This window comes from Sesamum indicum, linkage group LG11, assembly GCF_026168435.1.
Source record: "Sesamum indicum cultivar Baizhima isolate 11 linkage group LG11, ASM2616843v1, whole genome shotgun sequence".
Classification (NCBI taxonomy): Eukaryota; Viridiplantae; Streptophyta; class Magnoliopsida; order Lamiales; family Pedaliaceae; genus Sesamum; species Sesamum indicum.
Window position 1 is genome coordinate 6,988,310 of NC_142667.1, and position 26,813 is coordinate 7,015,122.

The window sequence follows — 26,813 nt, forward strand, 5'->3', positions numbered from 1 at the left end:
AAAATCATAAGTGAATTACTTGTCAATTTAAAACAAGTATAACGTAATACAAATATATATTAAAATATAACATAAAGTTTATATATGTCATATTAAATAATAATTTTTTTTAATTACAAAAAATATTATAATTTACTAAGTTGCTGATTAAATTTATTTTTGTATAAAGATTAAATGTATAAATAAAAGTACCATAATTTATTATTATCTAAAATAAAATGTATGATATTGATTAATAATTATAATATACGGTTAATTTTGATTATAAAATTGATCAAAATATTAAATATAAAATTCAATATATAAAAAATTCAAAAATAAAATATATATAAAAAAATAAAAACAAAAAAGCTCGCGAGCTGAACAGACACAATTGAGCTCCTCAAAATCGAGCCGGCTCGCGAGCTCGACTCATCTGCCACCTCTAGTGCGTGCCCTTGCCTAGATACATACAAAACCCTAAAAAATCATGCTTCCAAAGATGATTAAAATATGTTATCATGCAAAACCACATTAAACATGTTAGATCCTAGGCATGTACACCGAACCAAGCTCTAATACCACGTGAAGGAAGTGGATCGGTCCAAGAAGTGCTATAGAAGCGCAAAAAATCAAAAAAATGAGCAATAAAGAAAATAAATTCTCAATCAAGGGGTGTACACTTGATCCTTTCTTGGGCGTTCGATGTAAAATAAGATATACACAAGCCATGAATCAAGAGAAAACAAGTAAAGAGGGACGAAAATTCTTACCCTTGTTGTTTTCTCGTTCGGCTTCAAGCGTTGATTCTGTTCATCCTCTCGATCCAAGATCTCAATCTGGAGATCCTTTAAAGACTAACACACCACCATTAAAAGGATGTGGTGAATTCATGCTAGCAAAGACACCACAGAAGCACAAGAACCAAAAGCGTTATTGGTTAACATTTGATTCTTGATTTTTTTTTCGATCTCTAAGATCTTAAGAGAGGTTTTGCAGAGGAGAGGGAGCAAATTTTCATGTGGTTTTGTGCAGCCGCTTGCTAGGGTAGGTCATGAGGATCTTTAGAGGCTATAAATATGACTAAGTCATGGTATAGCAAGGGAGTCTTGGCTTAGCAAGACTCCTACACCTAAAACCACCTCCAAGCCACCTTGTGACCAAGTTTGGTGCACCATAGGGCACGAACTCGGCCACACGCACTCCAAGGAGGGGTTTGGCTCCTCCTAAAGCTAGCCAAGGTCCAACCAAGGCCTAGACTTGTATTTTAATGGATCGAGTTTGATTAAATAAAATTAAACCAAGTTCACATCTCATGAACTTTAATTAAACCTAGTTTAATTGTAAGTACAACATTAAAGCCCCTTAATCCATTTAAGAGATCCAAGCCTTTTCATCTCTCCATCGATTTATGAATCCAATTCATAAATTGGACCAAGCCCAATAAAATTAATTCAATTGATTTTAATAGCTAATTTAAAATTTCAATTAATCCAATTAATTAAGTTCCAAGTCATCCATCCAATGGATTGATCTAAATAAATGATCCAATCATTTATCCTCTCTAAGAATTAATTTAATCCAATTAAATCAATTCAACTCTTCCGAAATTAATTCCATCCATTATAGTGGTAGGGTGTGACTCTTTAGGTTCATCCTCAGCTATATTTGGGTGTGTTCCTAACATAATTAATTAAATCTAATTTAATTAATTATTTTTAATTATCCCATAACCAGAAATAGCCAGTTACCATGAGTGCTTGTCTAGCAACAATCCATGACACTAGAGACTAGGTGAATATAGATGAACATTTAGGCAATCGAATTCTTACAGTAAGGTCCTCCTATCAACTGTCTCGCAGCCTTAGTCTAGGTTATGAAATTGGGAATATTTCCATCCTGAACTAGGCATCTATACTCAATAACTGGAGACCACCCGTTTACCCTATGAGTTGTCATGGGGAAACCTATCCCACTTATTTAGCCACTATGGCCACAGAGTTTTAGGGAAATGTGTCTCAAAGTGTATAGGAGATGCTACTGTCACGATACTAACAGGGAACGGATTTTTTTAAACATACCATCCTTACTGCACATTCTGACTGCATTGGATAAAGTTTATAATGTCCGTATCTTTCGACACAGAAATTCTTCGCCAGATCTAAGCTACAACCATCATGTGCATGTGACTGTCATGGTTCCTCAAGTCCTCGGACTAATTCCGTACTATTGAAGCCGGGAATCCCAGTCATGCCTACCAAGCCGTAGAGGCTTTCATATAACGATTCTCGTGTGTCAGTTCAATCAGCTGACGACCTTGCCAACTAACCCACTAAAACTGCATGGATGACCTACGTCTCCTGCTGACGAAACACGGCTGTAGTACTTAGTGCAAGTCTCTATAGGACACTCGATGCCCTGTCTCGAGGTCCTCGACTTGATAAGTACGCAAATTATCACGATTTTATAGTAGTTTAATTCTCCTTTTTGAGCCAAAATACTCCTAATCTTGTGAATTTATTGCTTATTCAGCTGAAAGTGATAATATGAGATGAAGATGGCGAAAATCAAGGCAAAAACGGATATTGACGACATCAAAAAGGAAAAAGGAGATTTCAAGACAATTTTGCAGGGTTGACTAAACGTGCCCACGCTTAGTGATTTGGTCAACACGGATGAAGAAAGGAAAGGCGTGATTTCCGCAAGAGAAAAGAAGGAATGATGTGCACAAATTTGGAAAGGACTCCTTTAAATATGTTATTTATGATTTATTTACGTTTTTAGAACTAATCATGTACTAATCCCCCCTACATCTAGATTCGTAGGAGACTTTTATTATAAATAGGGGGGTCTCTCCATTTGTAGTATACAACTTAGAATTGAATAAAATACTTTATTTTCATTAGCTTACTTCACTTTCATACTCTCTCTTTTAGTTTTAATTTATTGCCGGGGTTAATGGAATTCCACTTCTTAGTGTGTTATTCCATTAACATGTCCGACTAAATTCTTTATTTTCTGATTAAGTAATGGTGATTGCTTGATTCGTAACTTGTTGTGAGGTTTAATATGCTCTTTTTACACTTGTTAAATGAATATTCATGCCATTCTCGGTGCTTTTATTAGAAACGTCTAATTTATGAATAATGTGGCCAATTGTTCATTATCAAGAAGGTTTGCTTAGCTAATTGAACTTTACAAATTCTTGTAATTGTTTGTTTAGTTTAATACTTAGTAGCAACGTAGCATAATTAATTATGTCAAAGTAGTTAGTTATGTTATGGGGAATGCATGATCTAGTTTAAACAAATTATCCTCGTAGGAATTTCTTGATTAGAATCAGGCCTTTCTAATTCTTAATGTTGTTAATAGATTAAATTTTGTGGACGTTCCCAAGGTTGTTTGTTAATTAGGGATCTAGCCAACGGTCGTACCTTGACTGACGAAAAGGTCAGAAAATGTAAGGTTGTTAGGTCGTACCAACAACCATAACTAATTTATTTGTTTATACAAGTGTTATTTTTGCATCAATGATCAACTCATAAGAATCAATCATGATCCCGAACCTTAACTGGAAAAGCTTTCTCTCATATTCTCATCAGGTAAATTTTAAGTGTTTTCTAGTTTATTTTATTTTGTTATTATTCTTCTCTTTCATCAAACATCTCCCCCCATTATTTTCTTTTTCTTAAAGAAATCAACTTATACCAGTCCCTGTGGAATCGACCATACTCCCACTTTTATAAGTGTTGTAGGAATTATTTTTGGTGATCTCGGCACCCACCAAATTTTGGCGCCGTTGCTGAGGATTGGCGTTTTTAAGAAGATTTCTTTTCTTGTTACTTGATATTTTTTGTTATTTGGTTTAAAACTATAATCTTCTCAAACAGGTAAACTTGAATCTGATTAGAGATTGGGAAGACTGGACGGAGATTTCGAAAGGAAACCAAGCAACAAGTTGAAAGGATACCCACTTCTTTTGAGCCAAAGTTAGCACAAGAAATATTGGACACTTGGAGTGAACCATAGCACACAACCTAATTGCAATCATGTGGTCCAACGCTCAAAAGTTTGGGATTAGATACGGCAATCCACCAGTTAATGAGGTAAATGAGTTTTCCATTTATGATTGTTTTTGATAAACTTTTATCCCTTGTTGAAAGAGTTGCCGAAGAATAATTCCAACAAGTGAAGGCTTGTCGAATATGTAATTCTTTGGCGCATCCCACCGATTTGTGCCCTATGCTTCAAGAAGAAACCATTGAGAATGCCAATGTTGTTGGAGGACTTTTTGGACCACCACAAAGAGAATATGATCCCCATTTCAACATGTACAATCCAAGAAGGACAAATTACCCCAGTCTTAGCTACATTTCGCAATCTCAAAATTGGTCGCCACCTCAATCTGACTCCTAGCCAGGTACGTCTCTCGAAGATATGATGAAAACACTTGTCACTAATACTCAACAATTTCAACAGAATACTCAACAGTTCCAACAACAAACTCAGATGAGCATTCAGAATCTAGAATCTCAAATTAGTCAACTGGCGTCATCTGTTAGTAAATTGGAATCCCAAGGTAAATTACCTTCCCAATCTGTTGTTAATCCTAAACAAAATGCAAGTATTTTTGTCCTTGTCAGTGGAAAGGAATTGCAACCAAACATGGACAAAAATGATACCAAGCGTGCGCATGTCCAGCAAGGTGAATCAGACCAAAAGATGAAATTTTTTGAAAAGTAGACCAACAAGCCCAAAACAACCAACAGTGAACACCACAAGGCGTTGATGGTCAAACCTCCATTACCGAAAGGATTTGCTGAAAAGGAAGAAGGGGAAACGAAGGGAACGCTTGAAATTGTTAGCAAAGTGGTGGTAAACATTCCATTGATCGACGCAATCAAAAGAGTACCTCACTATACAAAGTTCGTCAAGGTGTTGCGCACCAGAAAATTCAAATTGAAAGACTTTATTGATCCATTGGTGCAAGAAAAAGCTAAATTCGATGGTTATAAAAACTTAAGCTCTGGTCCGAGAACTTATAAGAATAAAGTATTTCACGACAAAATAAGTTCGACGAAGAATTCTCTCATGAACCTTAAAGTTTTTCTCGATCCACACCATCTCTGAGTGCACTACAGTGAAGAAGAAGTGGATTTAAAGTGCCCGACTTATTCAAGTTGAGGCACAACAATGTCTAGCTAAAGACATTAAAGAAAGGTGCTACATGGGAGGCAACCCATGAATTTCTATCCCTTCTCCTCTTTTTCATTTCATTTTAGTATTAGTGTTTTTATTGAGTTTTGCAAAGCGTGCCCACGTTTAATAAAGCATTCAAATCTGTTTGGAATCCCAACCTGAACAGATTTGTTGATTTCATTAAGCATGCCCACGTCTAAAGGATCATCCTAATCTATCTAGCTCACCCCGCAAGAACAGATTTGTTGTTTTCTTTAAGCGTGTCCACGCTTAGTGAGACGAAGTAGGCTGTCAAAAACACTTCCACACACCCACTTTTATTTATTTATCTTTTTATTAATAAAAAAATTGAAAAATTTGAAAATTCAAAAAAGAAGGGGGCGGGGGGAGTATGCAAATTCTTTCCAACTTAATTTCCCATATTGAAGAGACCTACTTTGACAAAGTCCCCCGAAAAAAGCTCAAGGTCTTCCTCTCCACCACTCCACCGCCAGCGAGACGTAACTACAATCCACCAACGCCTTGACCACTTGATGGCATGCACTCAGGGACGTTTCCTTAACCCTCTCAATTTTAATTTTTTATATATCTTTGAGTTACATGTCAATTTGCACCTTGAGGACAATGTGAATTTTAAGTGTGGGGGTGTGATTGTTGAGCTTATACTTGATAATTTTATTTCATTGATGTGCTTGGTGGTGGATGATTTTCTTTTGTGCTTGTTGAATATACTTGAAAAGATTTCTAGCTTGGTGCTTGGTGGAAATGCTTGATAAAAACTTTTGAGGAATGAACCTTGCGAAAATTTTTCCTTTTCTTTTTGACGCAAATTTTTGGAAAATTTTTGCATGATGAAACCCCTTTCAGTTTTGGACCACTCTTGGCTTAATGACATTATATGCAAAAAATGCATGTTTTATATTTAAGGATAATTCACAAGTTGAAAACTTATTTTTATCAAAATGACTTGAGTTGAAATCTTTTGAAATAGGATTAATGGACTAAAACACACCTCGTGAGATTTTGAGCTTAATTCATTCATGTTAAATTTCATTCTTTCTTGAGAGAGAAACACTTCTATGGCTTTGTCTTCCTAGAACTTGCCTTGAGCCACATCGATGCCACACAAATGTGCATTTATTTGGATATGATAAAGCCATTAGAAACCACTTTTGGCCTTTGTTAACCACCACAACACACTTTACCTTTAGAGAACCCCTTTGAGCCTTTTTGACCTATTTTGTTGATATAACCCATCATATACGAACCTATCCTGTCATTTGTTTAACCCCTTGATTTTGACCCTTCTAAGAATTATTAGAGCATCAAGGGAAATGGGTTTATGTTCAAAAGAATAAGTTCTCAAAATGCGAGATTGACCTTTGTGATTTATGTGCTTAAAAGATATATCTCGAAATGAGTGTGGGGGTTCCCAAAATGTGGTCTTCTTTACTTTGTGGGAGCCGACATCAATTTTCTTGTTCTATGCCTATCACAAAAAAAAAATGGAGAGGACAAAAAAGAAAAGAAAAGAAAAGAAAAAGAGAAAAAAAATGTATGAACTCTCCAAAAGAAACAAGAAAGGTATAGTTCAAGAAATTATCGAGAAATTTTGAGGGTAGATGAGTAAACTTTGAGAGCTTCATTGTTCACTCAAATTTCTTTTTGGTGCTCTAATTGATTTAATTGGAATTTAACCTCGTTATTCTTATATCATACCCTCAAAGCAAAGCCCCATTACAACAAAATTCAAAGGCCTTTTGATCCATATATGTGCATACTCCAAAGTGGTGGAGATGTGATGTATAGGCAAGCTTATGGTGAAACATTGTCGTAGTAAGTGTCGAGAGATACACATGAGCCATATATACACTTGAAAGAATGGAAAGCGGAGAGAAAAATAGTGCACTAGTTTTATACGATTGGTTTTGATAATAGTCATTACGTGAAAACTTGTTTGATACATGTTGAATTATCTTTTTCATAAAATAGGTCATTTACTTTGCACATGATTACAATTTGCTTTGAGTATGCACAAAATTTGGAGGGAGTTTTGAATGCATGATCCATCTTGATGTTTCTTGAGGACAAGCAAAGAGTTAAGTGTGGGGGTATTTGATAACTATGCAAATTGTCACGATTTTATAGTAGTTTAATTCTCCTTTTTGGTCCAAAATACTTCTAATCTTGTGAATTTATTGCTTATTCAGCTGAAAGTAATAATATGAGATGAAGATGGCGAAAATCAAGGCAAAAACGGATATTGAGGACATCAAAAAGGAAAAAGGAGATTTCAAAGCAATTTTGCAGGATTGACTAAACGTGCCCACATTTAGTGATTTGGTCAACGCTGATGAAGAAAGGAAAGGCGTGATTTCCGCAAGAGAAAAGAAGGAATGATGTTCACAAATTTGGAAAGGACTCTTTTAAATATGTTATTTATGATTTATTTACTTTTTTACAACTAATCATGTACTTATCCCCCCCCCCCCCCCACGTCTAGATTCGTAGGAGACTTTTATTATAAATAGGGGGGTCTCTCCATTTGTAGTATACAACTTAGAATTGAATAAAATACTTTATTTTCATTAGCTTACTTCACTTTCATACTCTCTCTTTTAGTTTTAATTTATTGCCGGGGTTAATGGAATTCCACTTCTTAGTGTGTTATTCCATTAACATGTCCGACTAAATTCTTTATTTTCTGATTAAGTAATGGTGATTGCTTGATTCGTAACTTGTTGTGAGGTCTAATATGCTCTTTTTACACTTGTTAAATGAATATTCATGTTATTTTCTGTGCTTTTATTACAAAAGTTTGATTTATGAATAATGTGGCCAATTGTTTATTATCAAGAAGGTTTGCTTAGCTAATTGAACTTTATAAATCCGTGTAATTGTTTGTTTAGTTCAATGCTTAGTAACAACGTAGCATAATTAATTATGTCAAAGTAGTTAGTTATGTTATAGGGAATGTATGATCTAGTTTAAACGAATTATCCTCGTAAGAATTTGTTGATTAGAATCAGGCCATTCTAATTCTTAATGCTGTTAATAGATTAAATCTTGTGGACGTTCCCAAGGTTGTCTATTAATTAGGGATCTAGCCAACGGTCGTATCTTGGCTGACGAAAAGGTAAGAAAATGTAAGGTTGTTAGGTCGTACCAACAACCATAACTAATTTATGTGTTTATACAAGTGTTATTTTTGCATCAATGATCAACTCATAAGAATCAATCATGATCCTGACCTTAACCGGAAAAGCTTTCTCTCATATCTCATCAGGTAAATTTTAACTGTTTTCTAGTTTATTTTAGTTTGTTATTATTCTTCTCTTTCATCAAACATCTCCCCCCATTATTTTCTTTTTTCTTAAAGAAATCAACTTATACCAGTCCTTGTGGAATCGACCATACTCCCACTTTTACAAGTGTTGTAGGAATTATTTTTTGTGATCTCGACACCCACAACGACTTGGAACGTTCAAACCATTCCACAGGGAATGGTTTCATGGCTGCTAACCAATGCGCAGCCCAACCCCTTGGATTTATCCGTTTGGTGTAAATGAATTCCCTGTGTGTCCACAGGTCCAAAGTGGATTGCAGGATCCCTTGCTAGTACTTTACAGTCAATTACCATAATTACTCTTGCAACACAAGCATGCACATTCTAGCTCTCCTAGAGTCCCCATCAGTAGGTCTCCTGCTATCATATGGATCACCCATTTAGCAAGGATGTTTTTTGGGCTCTGCTCCTCAGCAAGAACTTTTTTCTTTCTCCTGGAGGGATCAACAGCTCACTCCTCGCTTCTGTGGAACTCTCAATTGTGGAGCACTCCTCCCTTTTCTTGTGTCATTGATCCTTGTCAATGTAATCCTTAATGTAGCTGGCCTGCATGAGCCAATCTGTCCCCTGTCTTTGTTGGTTGACACCTGTTGGTATTTTATCCATATTCCCCGTCATACCTGTAGAAATACTTAGATTTTGAAAGTTAAGGTTCTTTGGCTGCACCTTTAGGCCACTATAAAAGCAAGGAGCCGATTGATAGCCATGAGCATTCGCGCTGGGTTGGTGATGAGTGGGGTGTAGTGCTCGTTCTTTAGATCGAGGGGATCTAACCGTCCTTCGTTATCCCCTTATTCCTACGGGAGGAGGTGCCTTCATTGTCCTCCTTCTGTCGTGGTGGTTGCCTTTCTTTATCAGTTGGGCATTTTCTAAATTCATATACCTTTCTTCCCAGGCGAGTAAGCCATGGAAGTTGGAGGCATGCTTTGTGGCCAATGATTCAAATAGAGGTCCCTTGCGGAACCCTTGTGCAATAGAAATTAATTAACCTCTAGGTGAGTAGTTGGGACTTCCAAGATAGCAGTATTGAAAGGTCTACTTTTCCTCCTGATGTACTCTAAAAAGACTAATTGTCGATTTTGACACTTCTTGCTACTAGAAACTGGTATAGAAAAAGGGAACTAAATTCTGCAACAGAACTTACTGATCCAGCTGGAAGCTTGTCAAATCATTGTTGGGCAGAATCAGTTAGTGTAGTAAGAAATACGCGATTTTTATTACCATTAGTATACCCGTGCAATAGGACAACAATTCCAAACTTACAAATGTGCTCAGATTGTAGTGCCATTGTAAGCAGATAGATGTGAAGGCGCCCTGAAATGAACAGGGAACTCTTCTGTCATGATATCATCGTTAAATGGAATACCGCACTCTAAGAGCGAACCTTTCTTTCTTACCGCTTGGCGGAATTCCATTATTTTTATCATGAGAGAGTATCACCTCTCGAGGTGTTCCTTGGCCGCTACCTCCTTGCTAGCGGGTGCAACGAGTATGTGACAGTACTACTTGAGAACAACAGGAATCTACTCGTTGGTTCCTTGATCACCTGGTGCTCTGGTTTTACCTGCTGGGAAGATTGTCCCCCGCTACTGGCTTGGGACCTCATAGGGTTGAGTTGATGGTCTCTATAATAAACTGTCAAAGCTACTCATAGGATAGTGGGTTGGTTGTAACAGGCAGGACTATCGGGTCAAAAGCTGGAGCATGGGCTTTGAATCCCACTAGTGTGTGTGGTGGAGGTGAAATGGTAGTCTATTGCAATAGTGAAATGGTAGTCTATTGTAGCGGGGAGAAAGTGTTTCCCTCGAATAATCTATTATCACCTCTGTTATTAGAACTTGTCATTTCTTATGTCTAAGCTCAAGTGTTCCCAGACATTCCTAATGATACGTACCGGAGTCCAACAACACCACAACAGTCAAAGAACTTCTACAGTAATCGTAAAATTACCGAGGGCTAACCTACAAAATAGAGGTTAACACCCAATACTTAAGTCAATAAAGTACTGAATACATGAAAGTAAAACTTGAATCAAAGTGAGATTAATGGTTGAAAATAATGTTAAGAGTAACTAAATCGTGTGGAATGCTAAAAGTATTATGAGAATAGCTCAGAAACCAAGAGAGAATGACAGTTGAAGTGTAATAAAAAGTGTTACCAAAATGACTGTATAGAATCCCAATTTATAGACGTCTACAGAGTGATTTGGAGAGTAGTTGAGAAAAAGATGTCATTGTATAGCAGTACGTGTTAGCTAATTAACCAAAAAAAGCTTTAAGATTTGGACTTATTTGGAAAGAGTCATCATCGTTCAAAGATGTCTTGTCAGGTCAAACTAAAAATTTCAAGAATCATTTATTTGCTGATGAAAAAGTTAATTTTGTCCAGGTCTCTTGGAGTTAATCGAAGATCTTTTAATGTAATTTGTCCTAAAGTGTCCTCAACCTATATGATGTCGTCATAGCTGAATTAGGATAATTTCTGTTATGTTAGTAATGATAAGGCAACTTATGGACTTTTTACCTTATTTATGAGCTAGTAGGGCCTGATCTCCTGGGTTGCTTCATGGGGTCCAATTCTTTTTTCCTGGTCTTTGAAGAAAAAATGTGTGAAATAAAACAAGTTGGCCGTCCATGAGAGAGAATTGAAAAGAGAGGAAACGAACATGAGCATTGTCAATCGACGAAGCAAGTGATTTATTTCGAAAGTTGACAATCACAATTGAGTCCATTACTTCGTGTTCACATATCGAAGACCATCAAATATAGAACCATACCAATCACGAGACGACCTCTCAAATATACGTACTTCAACATAAAACCTGACAGGAACTTGAGATGCACCGGACTGTGTCAAGGAAACATTCCCTCAAGAAACTCGTCAAAGTTGTCATTGTTGTCGTCAGTCTTGTTGTGATCAGTGGCTGAAGTCGAAGCCTTATCTCCTGAAACAATAACATGAAATTTTCATACGACAAATGCTAAAAGGAGAAACTCAGAACAGATCCAAAAGAACTGGAATAAGTAGTAAGAAACAGAATGAGAAATGCGGAATAATCTGTCAATGAACAATGACCAGTTCAAAGATCAAGAATTTTCTGTCATGGTACAGTTATGAAAGAAGCTATGTTGCGATGGAACTATTCAACTGTTTAAAACACACATCTAAGTAGGAGTATATGAGAACCAGAGTGCTTAAAGTTCCTCTCATCATAATGTGTAGCTACATATGTAGTTTTACTGCAAAACAAAATCTACTATTAACTATAATTTTATTAGATATGGACTAAAATTGTGGCCAATTATTTAAATTAAACAAAAACCGACTCAAAAATTTAAATTATTCACTATCCAACCATATAATGGCAACGTATCCTCCCTCTCTCCCCACCGAACCATGTTCTGATGCACTTTTAGTAGCATGAGTGATGAAGGCACCCTAGAGGCAGTGGAGACGTTTAGAGATCAGTAGCCCAAATTTCCGGGCTGATGAGAAAAGATATTTTGTTGTTTCCCTTCCGGATATGTTAGAAGATCCAGAAGAATCAATCATTTGGGAGGCATCAATTGTATACTACAAGTAGATATATCCATCAATCAAAACCTCGAGGCGAAGCTTACCAAGTGACATCCTTGATGTGCAGGCAATATACAAAACCTAAACCCATCATGATAGCTATTACCCAAACTCAAACCCACATGAAACCCGAACCTGACTCATATCCATTGAAATAAAATATTTTTGGTATGGATAGTGCCTAGCCCCTAAAATACTCGTGGGCATAGATATCGATATGGATATAATTTAACACCCCAAGAAGTAGATTTATCCATTAATTTGAAATTATTCAATTTGTAAATTTTGATAAATCAATCGATTAGATTTGCTTGATATCCAAAAATTTTCAAAGTTTGTATATATTTTATCAAATAATTTTTTTTACATATTGTATTTCGACAAAATTCGCCCAAGTTTTTTATCTTTATATTCATAGTGTCAACTCCAATTAAATTTTTGATAAATTAATTTGAGTTGATAGTTTAAAAAATGAAAAATTACATACAAAATTAAATTAGTTAAGCTCGAATGATATAGATAAGATTTTGTTTGAATTCAAATCCTAAAAATATTATCAAATAAAAGTTGAATTCAAATTCATATAAATGAAACATTTGGGCCAAAGTTAAAATATTCTTCTAATGGTTAACTTAAAACTTTTCTAAGTGGTTTTTAAATTTTTTCATGTAAATTTAAAATTTGACAAATTTTATTTAATCAAACTTACCATGAAAAATGTAACACAAGATTCAATGGGTAAAACCTAGACAAAACCCAATCATTTTGATTCAATCAGTTGGGTTTGGGTGGAGCTCATAAATAACTATTACGGATATTTACTAATAGGGGTGACAGACGAGTCGAGTCGACTCATGAAAGCTCGATTGTGAGCTCGAGCTCGAGCTCAAGCCTCAGTCCATAAGCTAGCAAGCCGGCTCGTTAGTTTTTTCCTTTTTTTTTAATTTTTTATATATTTTATTTGTTTTTAAAGTTTTTATATGCTTAATTCTATATTCAATATTTTATCAATTTTATAATCAAAATTGACAATATATTATAATTATTATTTAATATTATACATTTTAATTTTAGATAATAATAAACTATATTTATACATTTAATCTTTATACAAAAATAAGTTTAATCAACAATTTAGTAAGTTTTAATATTTTGTAAAAAAATAATTATTTAATATGGCACATAAATTTTATGTTACATTTTAACCTCTATTTGTAATCTCTTATACTTTTTAAAATTGACAAGTCCTAACAATTAACTTTTAATTTTTATATCTCTTTGTGAGTTTTATATTTTAATTAAGTACATAGTATGCAATCTATTTTGTTACTTATAAATTTATGTCAAAATTTCGTGATTCCCATGAATTAATCTAATGTTCATCATCATCAAATAATAATAATAATAATAATGATATTATTAATAATAATAACGATGATGATGATGATGGTTGAACAACTTTAATTACTTTTATTATAATTTTTTATGTATACAATGAGATCGATTACTATTTTGTACTTTGGTTTAAAAAATTCATCTCTTAATATTTTTAGTAAGTTTTAATATTTTTTAAAATATTATTTAATAAAACACATTAATTTTATATTACATTTTATCTCTATTTGTAATCTCTTGTACTTTTTCAAATTGACAACTCCCTAACAATTAATTTATAATTTTTTATATCTATTTGTGAGTTTTATATTTATACCAAGGTATATAGTCTGCAATCTTTTTTATTACTTATAAATTTATGTCAAAATTTGATGATTCCTGTAAATTAATCATACGGATAACAAGAACAACAACAATAATAATAATAACAATGATGATGGTGGTGGTGGTTGAATAATTTTAATTATTTTTATTGTTATTTGTTTATATATAATGATATCAATCACTATTTGTACTTTGGTCTAAAAAATTCATTTCTTAAGTTTCTTTTGTATATAATAAGATCAACAACTTTTAAGAAATAACTTATGTTTAGTTTTTCTATTAATACTAATAACTATACAAAATTATATGCAAGTATTTTGATAATTTGATGTATATACTTTTTCTAAACTTTTACGAATTATATTACTACTAAACTAATTAATGATTAATTTTATAACAATAAATTAAAATATTGCACCATATATTTAATATTTTTTATAATTAATATAGTAATATTTAATATTATTTGTTTATAACATTATTATTTTATTAATAAATATACAATCCAACAATTTATTGAAAAAATAATTCTCCTTTCTCTTTCTTCCTTTCTCACACCTCTACGTTCTCTCTCTCTTTCTTTCTCAGTTCTCAATCTCACTACTATTCTCTTTCTCTTTTTCTTTCTCAAGAGGTAGAGCTCCGCATCCATCGCCGTCGGTTGAAGAATTTCTTCCCGATTTCCGTTGGAAGAGTCTGATGGTGTTTCCCACTCTTATCATTTCTTTCTCATTTCTTCCCACTCTTTTTAGTTTTCTTTCTCCCCAAATTCCCAAATCTAAATCCTAAAAGGCAAAACACTAGCCCCAAACCAACGATTGCAAGCCCCAATCCATCTACCACCGGCAATGAGGAAGGTGATCGTTGTTGTGTCGGCCAAACAAGAAGGTTGAACAGGTTTGCCATTACATCTCATAGTGTTGGTCTCACCATCGGCTTGTGTGTCTGGGCTGTGCCTATGAGTAGAACATGGTTCTTTAGTTTTTGTGGTGTTGTTCTAGTCTTTGGATTTTTCTGTGTTGGTTTGGTTTTTCTAGAACTGAAAACAGCTATGAACTGAGTTGGTATGTGAAGGGGAGACTCTGTAGGGGTGTTTGGTGGGCTCGATAAACAAATTGTTGAGCTCGAGCTCGTCAGATTGAGCTCAAACTCGACAGACCGAGCTCTAGCTCATTATATGTCATTTGAGGTCGAGCTCGAACTCGAGCTCGAGCCAACCAAAAATGGTCGAGCTCAGCTCGAGTCATTTACACCCCTATTTACTAAATACATGTTATTACCCTCCTATCGACAAGCCTACACTGATAGTACATATTAACCTCAAAATCCAATATCCGATCTTAAGATGCCATATTGGCTGATAGGGTCAACTATTTTGACGAATAAAGGAACAAATTCCCAGCTTTCCACAAAGGATGAAGATGCTCCAAAGAAGATACAATACTATTATTGTGCATCTATGTTTTACTTGTCAAAGAACACCACATAGAGGTGTCGTGTATCCCCCCAAAGCTCAAGGGACAAGACTAGTCATATATACTCCTTAGACCTACCATTAATTGCCTCCCCAGTGTAAGTTCAGTAAATTTGAAGATAGTCAACCTTGAGAATCTCAATCCTGTATGATTAAACATATAACTGCATTTTATCTCGTTATACCTTTGATGTTTAATGCCAAAAGCATCTTGACAGTAACATTTCTTTAACTTGCTACTCCAAAGAGTTGTCATTCTTTGCATACAAGTTAATTGTCGAACACTTGTAAGCAGGAGCAAAAAATGCAGCATCATACCTTTTCTCCTCTCTTTGCTTCTACCGTAGTCGACATCTGCATCATCCTCACTTTGAGACCTGTCCCTGAGAAGACGGAATTTATTAAGATTGACAGCAACAATTTGTGTGAAAATCCAATCTCTAGATTTAAGAGAACATCCTTAAACTAAGTTTTGGCTCTATACTCACCTTTTCCTTTGGTGCTTTTCATTTTCTTTTCGTTTCAATTGTTCCTTCTCTTTCTGTTTTTTATAATACAGCTTCGCAGCACATCTATTTCAAGAATCAAGTCAGAATAGAAGTTTTAGAAACAGAAAAGGTCACCAGCAAGGATGACACAACTACTATGACTAAAACATTGTTGTTACACTTGCAGTGACATCATGGCATACAGGACACAAATTTTAGTACCTTATTCCTCCGTTTAAACTATACTTTGACAGCTAACTTCTTTTGTATAAAAACTATATCATATTGAGAATAAAAGGAAAAAGCTGATTAGTGCAGACTGCAGTGTGTTAATTACTCCATACTTTAGGATTCCATTCTTCACAGCAAAATGTTTCGTGAAACTTCCACACATGCTGGTGTGCTGATAGCAGATATACGAATATCGAGTTTCCACAATGCTGATAGCAGATATACAAATATCGAGTTAACTAGCAAATGTAGATCATGATGGATTAAACGTAATGATAGCACAGTAGCAGTCATCTGATGACTGTATCACATGCCAGAATGACCAAATCGACATACCCACACACACTTAGAAATAAAAATAAATTAAAGTACATGCACATATATATATATGTATATATTTTGTGCATTCTCATGAAAATTAATCAGCAAATCAAAACTCTAATTCATTTAATAATTGAGAAGGAAACTTTTTCTACAAATTTAATAGAATATCAAAGTCAGTCCGAAAAGTATGTAATTTCTGCTAATAATTCATCTTGATTCACAGTTGTTCATAATTATTTAGGAATGCATCTCAAGAAAAACTGAAGAATCCCCTTATTTTTGCATTGTATTTAGAAAATCAGCTGTGCAAATAACACACATGATGATAATGAGTGCCATAAGACAGCCAGCATGTTAGCAAAGTGGCGCAAGATCAGGTGCATGACTAACATATAAACGAGGAATATCATGAAGAAACTCAGCAAGTGAACAGGGTGAGAAAATCAGCTGCACAGCAGACACAAAGAATGAATGTCATTAGACCTCCAGCATGTTAACAAAGTACTCAATGTGCACCACATTCTTTTTATTTTCTTTTCAAATCCTAAAAGTCCAGAAATTGATTTAATGAACAAAGTTAATTTGAAAAAAGCTAAGTTTTTTATGATAAAATTAACAGAGCATCAGCATGGTAACTATTGGCCATAAACACTGCAAACTGTCAAAAGCTAACATACAATGACTAAAATGTTACAGATTTACCTCTCACAGGCTACTAGTTTCACCAGAGCCTGTTTATGTTCTCCAGCTTCAAAATAGGAAAAATTTACCTGCATCTCAAGACAGTTAGCAAAGGGAAAGGAAAAATGAAGAGAAAATCATTCCAGGATTGAATAATGATAAAGAATGTCCGATCTTTCTATTGTTGAATATCTTTCTCTTCGTTCACATTGAACATATGAAGTTTCACTACCCTTCACAGTAAGCTGACTAATGAAAATCCGGTGATAACAGTATATAAGAAAGAAGTTACTATATTTGTGAGATATTTATTCAAGTCTTCTAGTTTTGCTAGAATCAGGAAAATGCAGGCACTTCGCAGGCATTTTTAATCAGAAGACATATCCATTATGCTTAACTCTTGCCTCTTTCTTCATTTCTAAATTCCATATCTGGTAGCATGAGATGCTAGCATTTGAAATCTGATGGTTCAGGAGCCTTTTCCAGCAAATTTTCCACTCTCTTACTGTCTAATATTTTTCATCAATTTGAAAGCAAGGATATTAAACCAAAGCATTTACGTGATCCATGTCAGCCGAAGACGAAATATTAACTAATGACTTGCAGAAGTAGATGGCTCCCTCAAAGTTCTGTCTCCAGATATTTTTGAGTGCAAATTTTTTAAGTTGCAGTACTTCAATGAAATTGAGTTCAGACAAATGAAACAGACATAAAACAAAGTGTCATACTTTCATACACACTCATCATTCAAAATAACATTCTAAAGGATAACCTTAGCAGCAACTTGCCTCATAGCTTGACAAATCATCTTTCTCGTTGCAGTGCTTATTACCGCAAACAAACTGTCCTGACAATAAAGAGGTGCAGTCAAGCTTAATTCTTAGGGAATCAAATGGAGAACCAGCAACAAGCATCCGTAGTAGCAGTTGAACTAGCATCCACAAGATGACAAATCAATTTGAGAGCAGATTCTTGTTCAATTTTGTCTTAATTGTTCTGTTACTTTGGTAAATTGGAAGGTGATTAGTAGGGTAAGAAACAGAGAGGTTGAAAAAATTCAAAGTAAAAGGACATCAGCAATTAAAGTATGTACTATGCAGTTGATATAAAAGTTGAAACCACTCAAAGCCGCTGCTTAGCAAATTGGAGTTCAGATAATTCTTGATTAATGTTAAAAAGTGTATGTCAAAAGACTCAAAACCCTAGGCCAGAGCTCTTCATGGTCAAGAGAATATGTTTCTCATTTCAAGACTGCTCATCAGCTCAAGATTAATTTTTTTGTATTTATTATGAAATTTGAAAAGAATAAAAGAGAGTAGTACCTGAAATCTAGAGGCTCATAACAAATACCAGAATAGAGAGTGTTCAAAGAAACTTTCTGGTGTCTTGACAAAAGAAAGGAAAATCATGTGCAGCAAGGGTAGAAAGAAAATAGAGCAATTCCAAGCCATTGGGAATATTAGGTTTCATGGCAATACAATGCAGCAAGTGCTAGCAGTTTGTAAATACTAAATACTTCTTCAGGTATATATAATAAACCATGCGCTGAGCAGCCAATAAGAGACTCAACCTAGCAAAAATAAGAAATGTATTTGAGTTTGTTGCAATCAGTATTAAATAACCAGGCTAGTTACTATTATATTCAATATTACATTGCCTATCCAATAACAGGAAAAAGGAAACTACTTTTTCATCAGATGCAGTGAGTGCAGTGCAGTTTGGAGAAAGAAAAAGGATCAGTGATTGTTTTAACTCCATCTACTGCTCAGTTAAAAATGAGAACCATGTCAAAATATGACTTATCATGCCCAGGGAGAAAAAGGCAAGTGAAGACATAGATCCAGAGACCTGACTTTAACTTAAACCAGTTCTTCCATTTAATGAAGATGATTCCGAAGTGTCATGCCCTAGAAATTCTCTAGTCAAATAAAGGAATAGACCTGAAAACCTTGCTTTTACAGAATAGCTTGCCACAATTTCTTTATAGCTCACTTGACGATAAAATGTACTACTAGAGAATATCAAGAAGTAACAGTCTGGGAAGTCATTTCATTGTTTACAGCTCACTTGATGATGACAAGCAGACCTAGAGAACGTCAAGAAGGATCACTTTGGGGATTCATTTCATCGTCAAGAAATCAAAAAGACAAGTTTTCTCACAAAATTAAGTCAAAGCGAAAAAGGAAATTCAAAAATATTCTTTCACACATTTTTGATAGGCGAGAAAGTTAGTTTTGGATAAATTGAATCTAATAATCAAGTGGTTTATTGAAACTAACATAGTTAATGTACTACATTTTTTTGAAAAATAAAAACAAAAGAGTACATACTGGGAGGCATGTGACAGTCAAAGATAGAACATAATTTGGCTTACCGCTTATGTGATGAGAAACTGACCACCACATGAGATTGGAATTAGAGCATGCAAATACAAATAGCATGATGGATTTACAACATATGATTGTAATATTTTCTTAAAAAAATGATAAATTTCAAGATAATACAACCTATTTAATATTGCATGTTGTTAAAAATTCAATATTCAAGTTTCATCAACTTCCACTGAGATAAGTGCTAATACAATATCTTTTCCTATAAAACTTGACGTTATTTAATTTAGCTTTTAATCCCAGAAATATGATACAATTACACAGCACAATGTTTTGAAACGTCATGTTCAAGCTGTGTACAATATGATTAATATATTCTACAAAAATTGATATGTCTGACACTTTTTAGCAAAAGGAGGTTGCTGAAAATTGAATTCCCAGCACTTCTCCACACCTTTCCTTACAACGAACACAGGCTGGAGAAACATCGAGCTAAAGACATCCTTCATGAATATTTAAATAGGAAAAAAGTTTTCAAAGAAACATTTAACATGCATTTATATGAAAATACTTACATGCATGGTAAAAGAGAAATGCAGAGGAAAAAGGAAATATGAAGGAGTCTGTACCTTTCCCAGATATCACTTCTTTTTCGGTCCTCCATCTGAGACCAATCTACAAAGAGATCAAACTACCTTTAGAGGTTTTGTGCAACCAAGAATTAAACATGTAACAAACTAAAGCTGACTCATTTATTTATAGTCTCATTTGCAAGCCAAAGCGTTGAAGTCTGAAATATATAGATGGAAAGAAGCATTCATGAAATGTCACTTATCTTCCACCAAAGATTAACCAGAAATGGTCTTAAATAATAACTTGATAAATTATAGTATCAAATAGACTTCGTCATATGCATCCTAAACCGAAATTCATGTTCACAGACTTCACTTTTTCCGGCAATATAGCTTATTTATTCCCCACGGGATGAAGTCCTAAACATTTATTCGAAGCCCTCCTATTTTTAATGGAGCACAATAGTTTCTGTTAAGAGTTCAAGTGTCAAGTCCAAATGGTCTCATCTCCCCTCTAAACAGAATTAATTAGAGAAGAAGAAAAGCAATGTCCAATATAGAACACCTGAAACATGTGGAACTGTGACTATAAGATACTATAGCAGGAAAGCCTTCATACCTTGCCAGTCTTATACTGAGACATATCAGCTATGCAGTATCTTCAATGAGTTAAAAGAAACTAATAAATCATTAAAAGTCGCTTCTTGTAAACTGGTATAGGAGCTAATGACTATTTCAGAAGGTACAGAAGAGGAGGCTCAGTAGAGTATTTTATGTGGCACTAATTACGCATCAACATTTGAAGGATACTTGACAATTTTTTCCTCTAATTTACTTCAACAATTAAGCTATCACATGTATTTGCATGCAACGCATCACAACATTGGGGTCCATTTGACCCCAAGAAGAATCAGCCACAACTCAAATCCCTTTTACTAAAAAAGTATCTCAATGCATCTTACTCTTCACCAAATACTCCCTTGATCCACTTTTTGAATTTTTCTTATTGATTTTGCATGCATTTCCAAATTTCAATTTTACCCACAAAATGTGAGGTAAAAGAGTTCTTGATATCCTTGAATGACAGAAAGCCAGTAGTTATAACTTAGAAGTAAAGCTTTTCGTGGACATAGCATTCAATCATGTATGAGTGAGTGCCATACTTTCTTCGTGTATTCTACAAAGTACAATGATTCCTACTGCGTAGTTTATAATGTCCAATATTTTCAAGCATCCTGATATTAGCTTACAGTTAAGAAAGGTGTAATAACACTCCAAATAAATCTCTTGCTCCAAAAATTTGCATGTCAAACATTTACATCCATACTCCACCAGCACTCAAGTATAAGAAACATATGTTCTGCACATAGGAATGCTGAGAAGAACCTCTTCGTCCAAATAAATAAGCATAAATCACATATCTGGAGAAAAGATAGATAAAAATGTTCATATGGCATGTCTTTACTTATTGGTTCATCATAAATGAACTGGTAATCATGTTTTATATACTGCAGTGATGTTGTTTACTTTTCCAAATATTTCAGCCATGTGAATGTGCAAATAAATTAATAACTCACTCAGTGACTCCTCATAATCATAGAAAACACACAGCAACCCAAGAAGATATCCAAATATCTCTAACCGGGATTAAAGGATAAAATTCTTTCTGAGTGCTTGCACCGACTTGCTTCATAACGGCATAATTCATCATAGAGAAGCATTTACTCATAACTACTAATTTCCAAATTCAGCTGAAGGTTTCCAGAAATTCGGTAAAATAACATTGCAAAGGATACTCCTTGAAGAGCTTGTCATAGTAGCGCTTCACCAGTCTTTGCTCCCAAGAAGGATTCATGTCATCTTCATCAGTCCTTATGAACCTTTTGGCAAATTATAAAACAAAAGACTTAGGACAGCATTGGAGCAAATGATTGGAGGTAAGTACATCATAATATAGGCCATCTTCATATGCTACAGGCCATCCAATGTATGCATGTAGATGCGGATTGAGATCATAAAACTAAAAATCTAAATGAGGCTACAATTCTACAGCATTACATAAAAGAATCGGTGAGGATACTCAAATTGGTTTCCTATTCCATATAGAGAGAACAAATTCAATGATTCCATCGAGTCAAAGTTCAAATTTAATCATGAGCATTGATCAGTGCATCTTTCCACAAACAGAATATCAGAAGATGACACGGAGGGGACTCTATGCTGACCGAAGCAATGGTGGCTCCATACGGGATAACAAAACAGGCACTAAATATCTTCAGCCTTTATATTCGGGTTTATGCTCGGAAATAAGCACGTATTAAGAAGAGAGTGCATGTAATTATCCTGAGGCCATACGCTAGTGACCTCCGACTAGAAGGTCACTCACTTGCTGCGAGATTCTCTTTGGGAGAGCAGCACCTCACTCTCAGCTATGCCCAGTGTAGTCAATAGCACGCTGCGCCTCTCGCGCCATGCGCCATGGCATGCGCCTTCTCGCCGTAGCGCGCGCCTAGGTACCATTTCAGCACTGCAAAAACTCGCTTTGCAACTGCATTTTTAACTTTGAAGCAATTTCATGTTCAAAAGGGGAATTTGAGGAAGATGTTTACATCTGAAAAGTGGACTAAGAGTAGGTATGCGAGAGAAGCACAAGGCAAATTAGTAGCAAGTGTCATTTTGATGCCTTCATTTTGGAACCATGTCCTTTACATAATTAAAATTGTTGGACCACTAGTCAAGGTGCTTCGATTGGTAGATGGTGAAAGAAAACCACCAATGGGTTATATTTATGAAGCCATGGACCGAGCCAAGGAAGCTATTGCTGCTTCATTTTCCAACAAGAAGAGAAGTATAAAGATGTGTTTGCATTGGTTGATGCTAAATGGAATGTTCAACTTCATAGGCCTGTGCATGCAGCTGCTTACTACTTGAACCCATAGTTCTTTTATACAAATCCTAATGTAGAACAAGATGAAGAGGTTATGCAAAGTTTATATACTTGCATTTGGAGGGTGGTTCCAACTACTAAATTCCAAGATAAAATTATTAGTGAACTTCCAAAGTACAATAAAGCAGAAGGACTTTTTGGGATATCTTTTGCAATAAGACATAGGACTACAAAAAGCACCAGGTAATGAGAACTATATTTTATAATTTTAATAAAAGTTGATTTTTTAACTATATGCTACTTATATTAAGTTTTTTAATTTTTGAAATGACTAGCTGAATGGTGGTCTCTGCTTTCGGAGGATCACCTCCGAATTTGCAAAATTTTGCAATCAAAATTTTGAGCCTAACCTGCAGTTCATCGGGTTGTGAGCGAAATTGGAGTGTTTTTTAGCATGTATGTATGCTACTATATAGTTTATTTATTGGTATTTGATAGATATAATTTTTATTTAAGTGTTACTAAATTACAAATTTAAATTTATGCAGCTTCATTCTAAGAAAAGAAATAAATTGGAGCAAAAACGCCTCAATGATCTAGTTTTTATCAAGTATAATAAAGCTTTGAGGAGGCAATATGATGCACGTGATACAATAGATCCTATTATTTTGGATGAAATTGATGAGAGTAATAAGTGGTTGTTAGGGAAATTGACTCTTGATAGTGATGAAGAGAATGCTACAGTATTTGAGGATGATGACTTGACTTGGGGTGATGTTGCACGAGCTGCCGGGGTTGATGAAGATGCTTATAGTTTGCGATCTCAATTTACAATAGAACCAAGGGATACATCAAAGGCGTCTTCTTCAAAAGCTAGCAAAAAAGCCTCTTCATCTAAATCTAGTGGACGCCGTCTAAGTCTAATTGATGAAGAAGAAGAGGACGAAAAAGAAAACTTCAATGATTCTGAAGAGGAGGCTGAGTATAGATCTGACGAAAATGGAGATGATAGAAATGAAAGTGAAGAGCCTGAATATTTTCTAGTAGAGTCAGATGATTAGATTTAGGCTTATTTGTTTTTTGATAAACTATTTACTATTTAGAATTTATTTGAACCTTTAGGACTTTTGCTATCCTTCAATGGTTCAACATTGGTCATTTTACTTATATGAAGTTTTGTTATGTTGAATTTGTTGTTTTATATGTTTTATTTAACTCTTTATACATTAATCTAATCAAAATAATACTAATTATATAAATATATAGATTATTTGTTATATTTGCGCCAACCTTCGAAAAGGCGCACGTTGCGCCGTGTGCCATGGCTCCAGGAGCCCTTGGCGCCATTGTGCGCCGTGCGCCACTAACTACTATGGCTATGCCAGCTCGCGGCACGCTTTTCGGGCTCCTGTGCACCCGGACATTGAGCTTATGCACTCCAAGTAAATAGCAACCATCCTTCCAATTATTACTTGTCATTTGTCATTTCATCTAAACCATCCAAGTGGAGAAGTTCTCTCCACGTGCCACGGCATGGAAACTTTGGAAGCTTAAAGAGACTTCCATGCCTCAGCTATACCTATTCAAGATAACAAGTAACCTGTTTGTTAATCATCAAAAGAGCCCCATATATCACCAAATTATGAGGATTGGATGACTTCTGCTTTGGAAGCTAATAATTTGGTGAAAGGAAGCGAAACACATGACCATATTGAGGTAACACTTAGGATAAAAGGTTACTAAAGGCATTAGAACTAAGCCATCAAAAACTTGTAAGAAGCGAAAGCAAGCTGCAAAAACCACACCAGAACCATCAAAGGCCATCTTTTCTTTCGTTTCCTTCTGAAGCTTTCTATACCTTACTAGTGAGCCCACACTATCTATATTCTATCTTACATTACTACCCAGTCCTGATAACATTAGGTTCTACCATTTTACTTACTTTACACTCTATACCAATGATTTCTCTACCTATGAGGATTGTTGACATGTGCATATCTGACTCTTAATGGACTTTTATTGTGTACGCCCTTCACTAAAGTTGTTCACCAAAAGAATTTTGTATCACCATCAAACTCCTTTCTATTTGAATCTTATAACTCAACTCCTGAAGCACAATCATCCGAAGTCTGAACTTCAAGTAATATCCATCAACTTTGACATATGTTTCATTGTTCTACACAACCAACATATGCCAATATCTGTCTCAAGTTATTCTTCTTCTAGAAGGCATTTCCAGCCCAGTTTCCAACCCAAAATCAAAGTTCTGTCATTTAATTGCATTGTGCTTCACATAGATTAGGTGATAATGGCTTTGCAACTTACTCAGCCAAGAAAGAACATGTCAAACTACAAATATGATGCATCAATAGACTGAATTGCAAAAGAATTCAAGGCAGTAAAATTGAAGTTTTTAAATCTCCAAAGTCAGAGCAATACCCTGGTACATCATATGTATGACAAGAACATAATTTCTTGGAAATAAATGTATTAAATCAAATGACGAAGGAAAGTTTCCCTACCGGTATCCTTCTCTGAGGGTGTCTTGGTCAGTTTTAACAGGCAATGTTTCTTGAGCAGATTTATCTTTCCCATAATAACCAACTGCAAACAAACACAGGCATAAAAGAATTGAATTGACCTCCAAAACAGAAACAGAGAAAGGGTATCAAACACAGCTGGCATTTTGAGCTTTCACAAATTAGACTAAGAGGAAATTTAGCTAAACTTATTTGAAACAACTAAGCTCATGAAATATTTTTAGTGCTCATAAGATGATGAGATTTTATTTTAAAAATAAGCTCTTCAAAGTATATGAAAAAAATAAGATTATGAAACTTATATAAATGTTAGTATTTAACAAAAATTACCCAACACTTCACACACTTTACAAGTGCTCAAACCTCTTATAAGATACTTTAAAGAGTGTAAAACCAGACATCCTCTAAGGTTTTTAGTCTATTACGCCATCATCTTTATTGGAGACAAGTAGTGGAAATGCCATGCTAAACCATTCACATTCAACAAACTAATTTTATCTTTTCGGCGCCAAAGGTAATAATGTTTGCCAAAAATAAATATTCAATTTTCCCAAACCCTTCAGAAAATTCCTAGCAGATTTTAAGCAAAAAGAGCCATAAATCAAACCACATTCACATAAATACAATTCATAAAAGCCAAAACGAAAATTAAGCCCATAAACCAAATTCACTGACGCCTTCTAATCATCGTAAAAGTACATACACTCACAAACACCTATCCGTTAGTGTTTATTGGCGCACAAATTCTTGAAACCAAAGAGAAAACTAACCGTAATCATTCAAAAATTTCTTGTGGCGATCGTAGGCGTTGAGGCCTCGTATGTGATCCTGATACTGCCTGTTTGTTCACAAATTGTGAGTCCCAATTTCAGAAAATCAAACTACATAATACAGCTTCATCTATATACATAAGAACTGAAAAGATAAATACTCATAAAAGCGTTTACATACTGTTTTCTTGCTTCTTTGTCAAAAATTGCTTGCTTGAGAGACCCAAATGAACCCATCATCAGTTTCTTTTTCTCCGCAACAATTCGATTAATCAGAAATTAAACAAAATAACGGGACTTGCCGACTTGGAATTTGTTTCAATTCTTCCCCTTAGTTTCTCTACGTGGCCCCTAAACTGTTTCCTATTGCCGATTGGCCCTCCAACTCTAACTTATCCGGATTCGGCCCCTGAACGAACCAAATATGCTTTTCTTGGGCAGGCCCTTTTAAGAAATGCCTCCCATGCATGTAGCACTTCGTCCCACATGTTCAAGAGGTGGCTCCTACCTATATAACACTTTGTCTCAGAATTTTTCTTGACGATAAACTTTGGTACCATTTGTCATGCCTCGGGCCCATGAGCGCATGAGCTTGAGAATTGTCTTCAAAACCACCGTGTACATATTAGAATTTGGTATGAGCAATTCACAAAAGAAAAAGAATATACAATTAATGCACTTGAGTTATTGGCCAAAG

The 26,813-nt window shown here is 34.9% G+C and overlaps 1 protein-coding gene and 1 pseudogene across 8 annotated transcripts; one reads left to right on the top strand and one right to left on the bottom strand.

Annotated features, from left to right (window-relative positions):
• Positions 1-11,196: 11,196 nt before the first annotated feature.
• On the bottom strand, positions 11,197-26,576 carry LOC105173360 (folate-sensitive fragile site protein). 8 transcript variants are annotated; one of them, XM_088875508.1, is made up of 12 exons: positions 26,298-26,576; positions 26,117-26,184; positions 25,329-25,410; positions 21,716-21,799; positions 20,539-20,578; positions 19,977-20,022; positions 17,806-17,948; positions 17,039-17,106; positions 16,126-16,221; positions 15,782-15,865; positions 15,612-15,670; positions 11,197-11,468 (listed from the first exon to the last, which is right to left on the bottom strand). In XM_088875508.1, the coding sequence occupies exons 1-12, from the start codon at positions 26,354-26,356 to the stop codon at positions 11,377-11,379; spliced, it is 921 nt and encodes a 306-aa protein (XP_088731634.1). In that variant the 5' UTR covers positions 26,357-26,576; the 3' UTR covers positions 11,197-11,376. The 8 variants fall into 8 exon arrangements, with proteins under 8 accessions (XP_088731634.1, XP_088731633.1, XP_088731635.1 ...); XM_088875507.1 differs by having other exon boundaries at positions 15,612-15,676; positions 26,298-26,565; XM_088875509.1 differs by having other exon boundaries at positions 15,612-15,676; positions 17,806-17,864; positions 26,298-26,547.
• LOC148785058 (uncharacterized) lies at positions 22,118-23,867 on the top strand (annotated as a pseudogene).
• Positions 26,577-26,813: the final 237 nt, after the last annotated feature.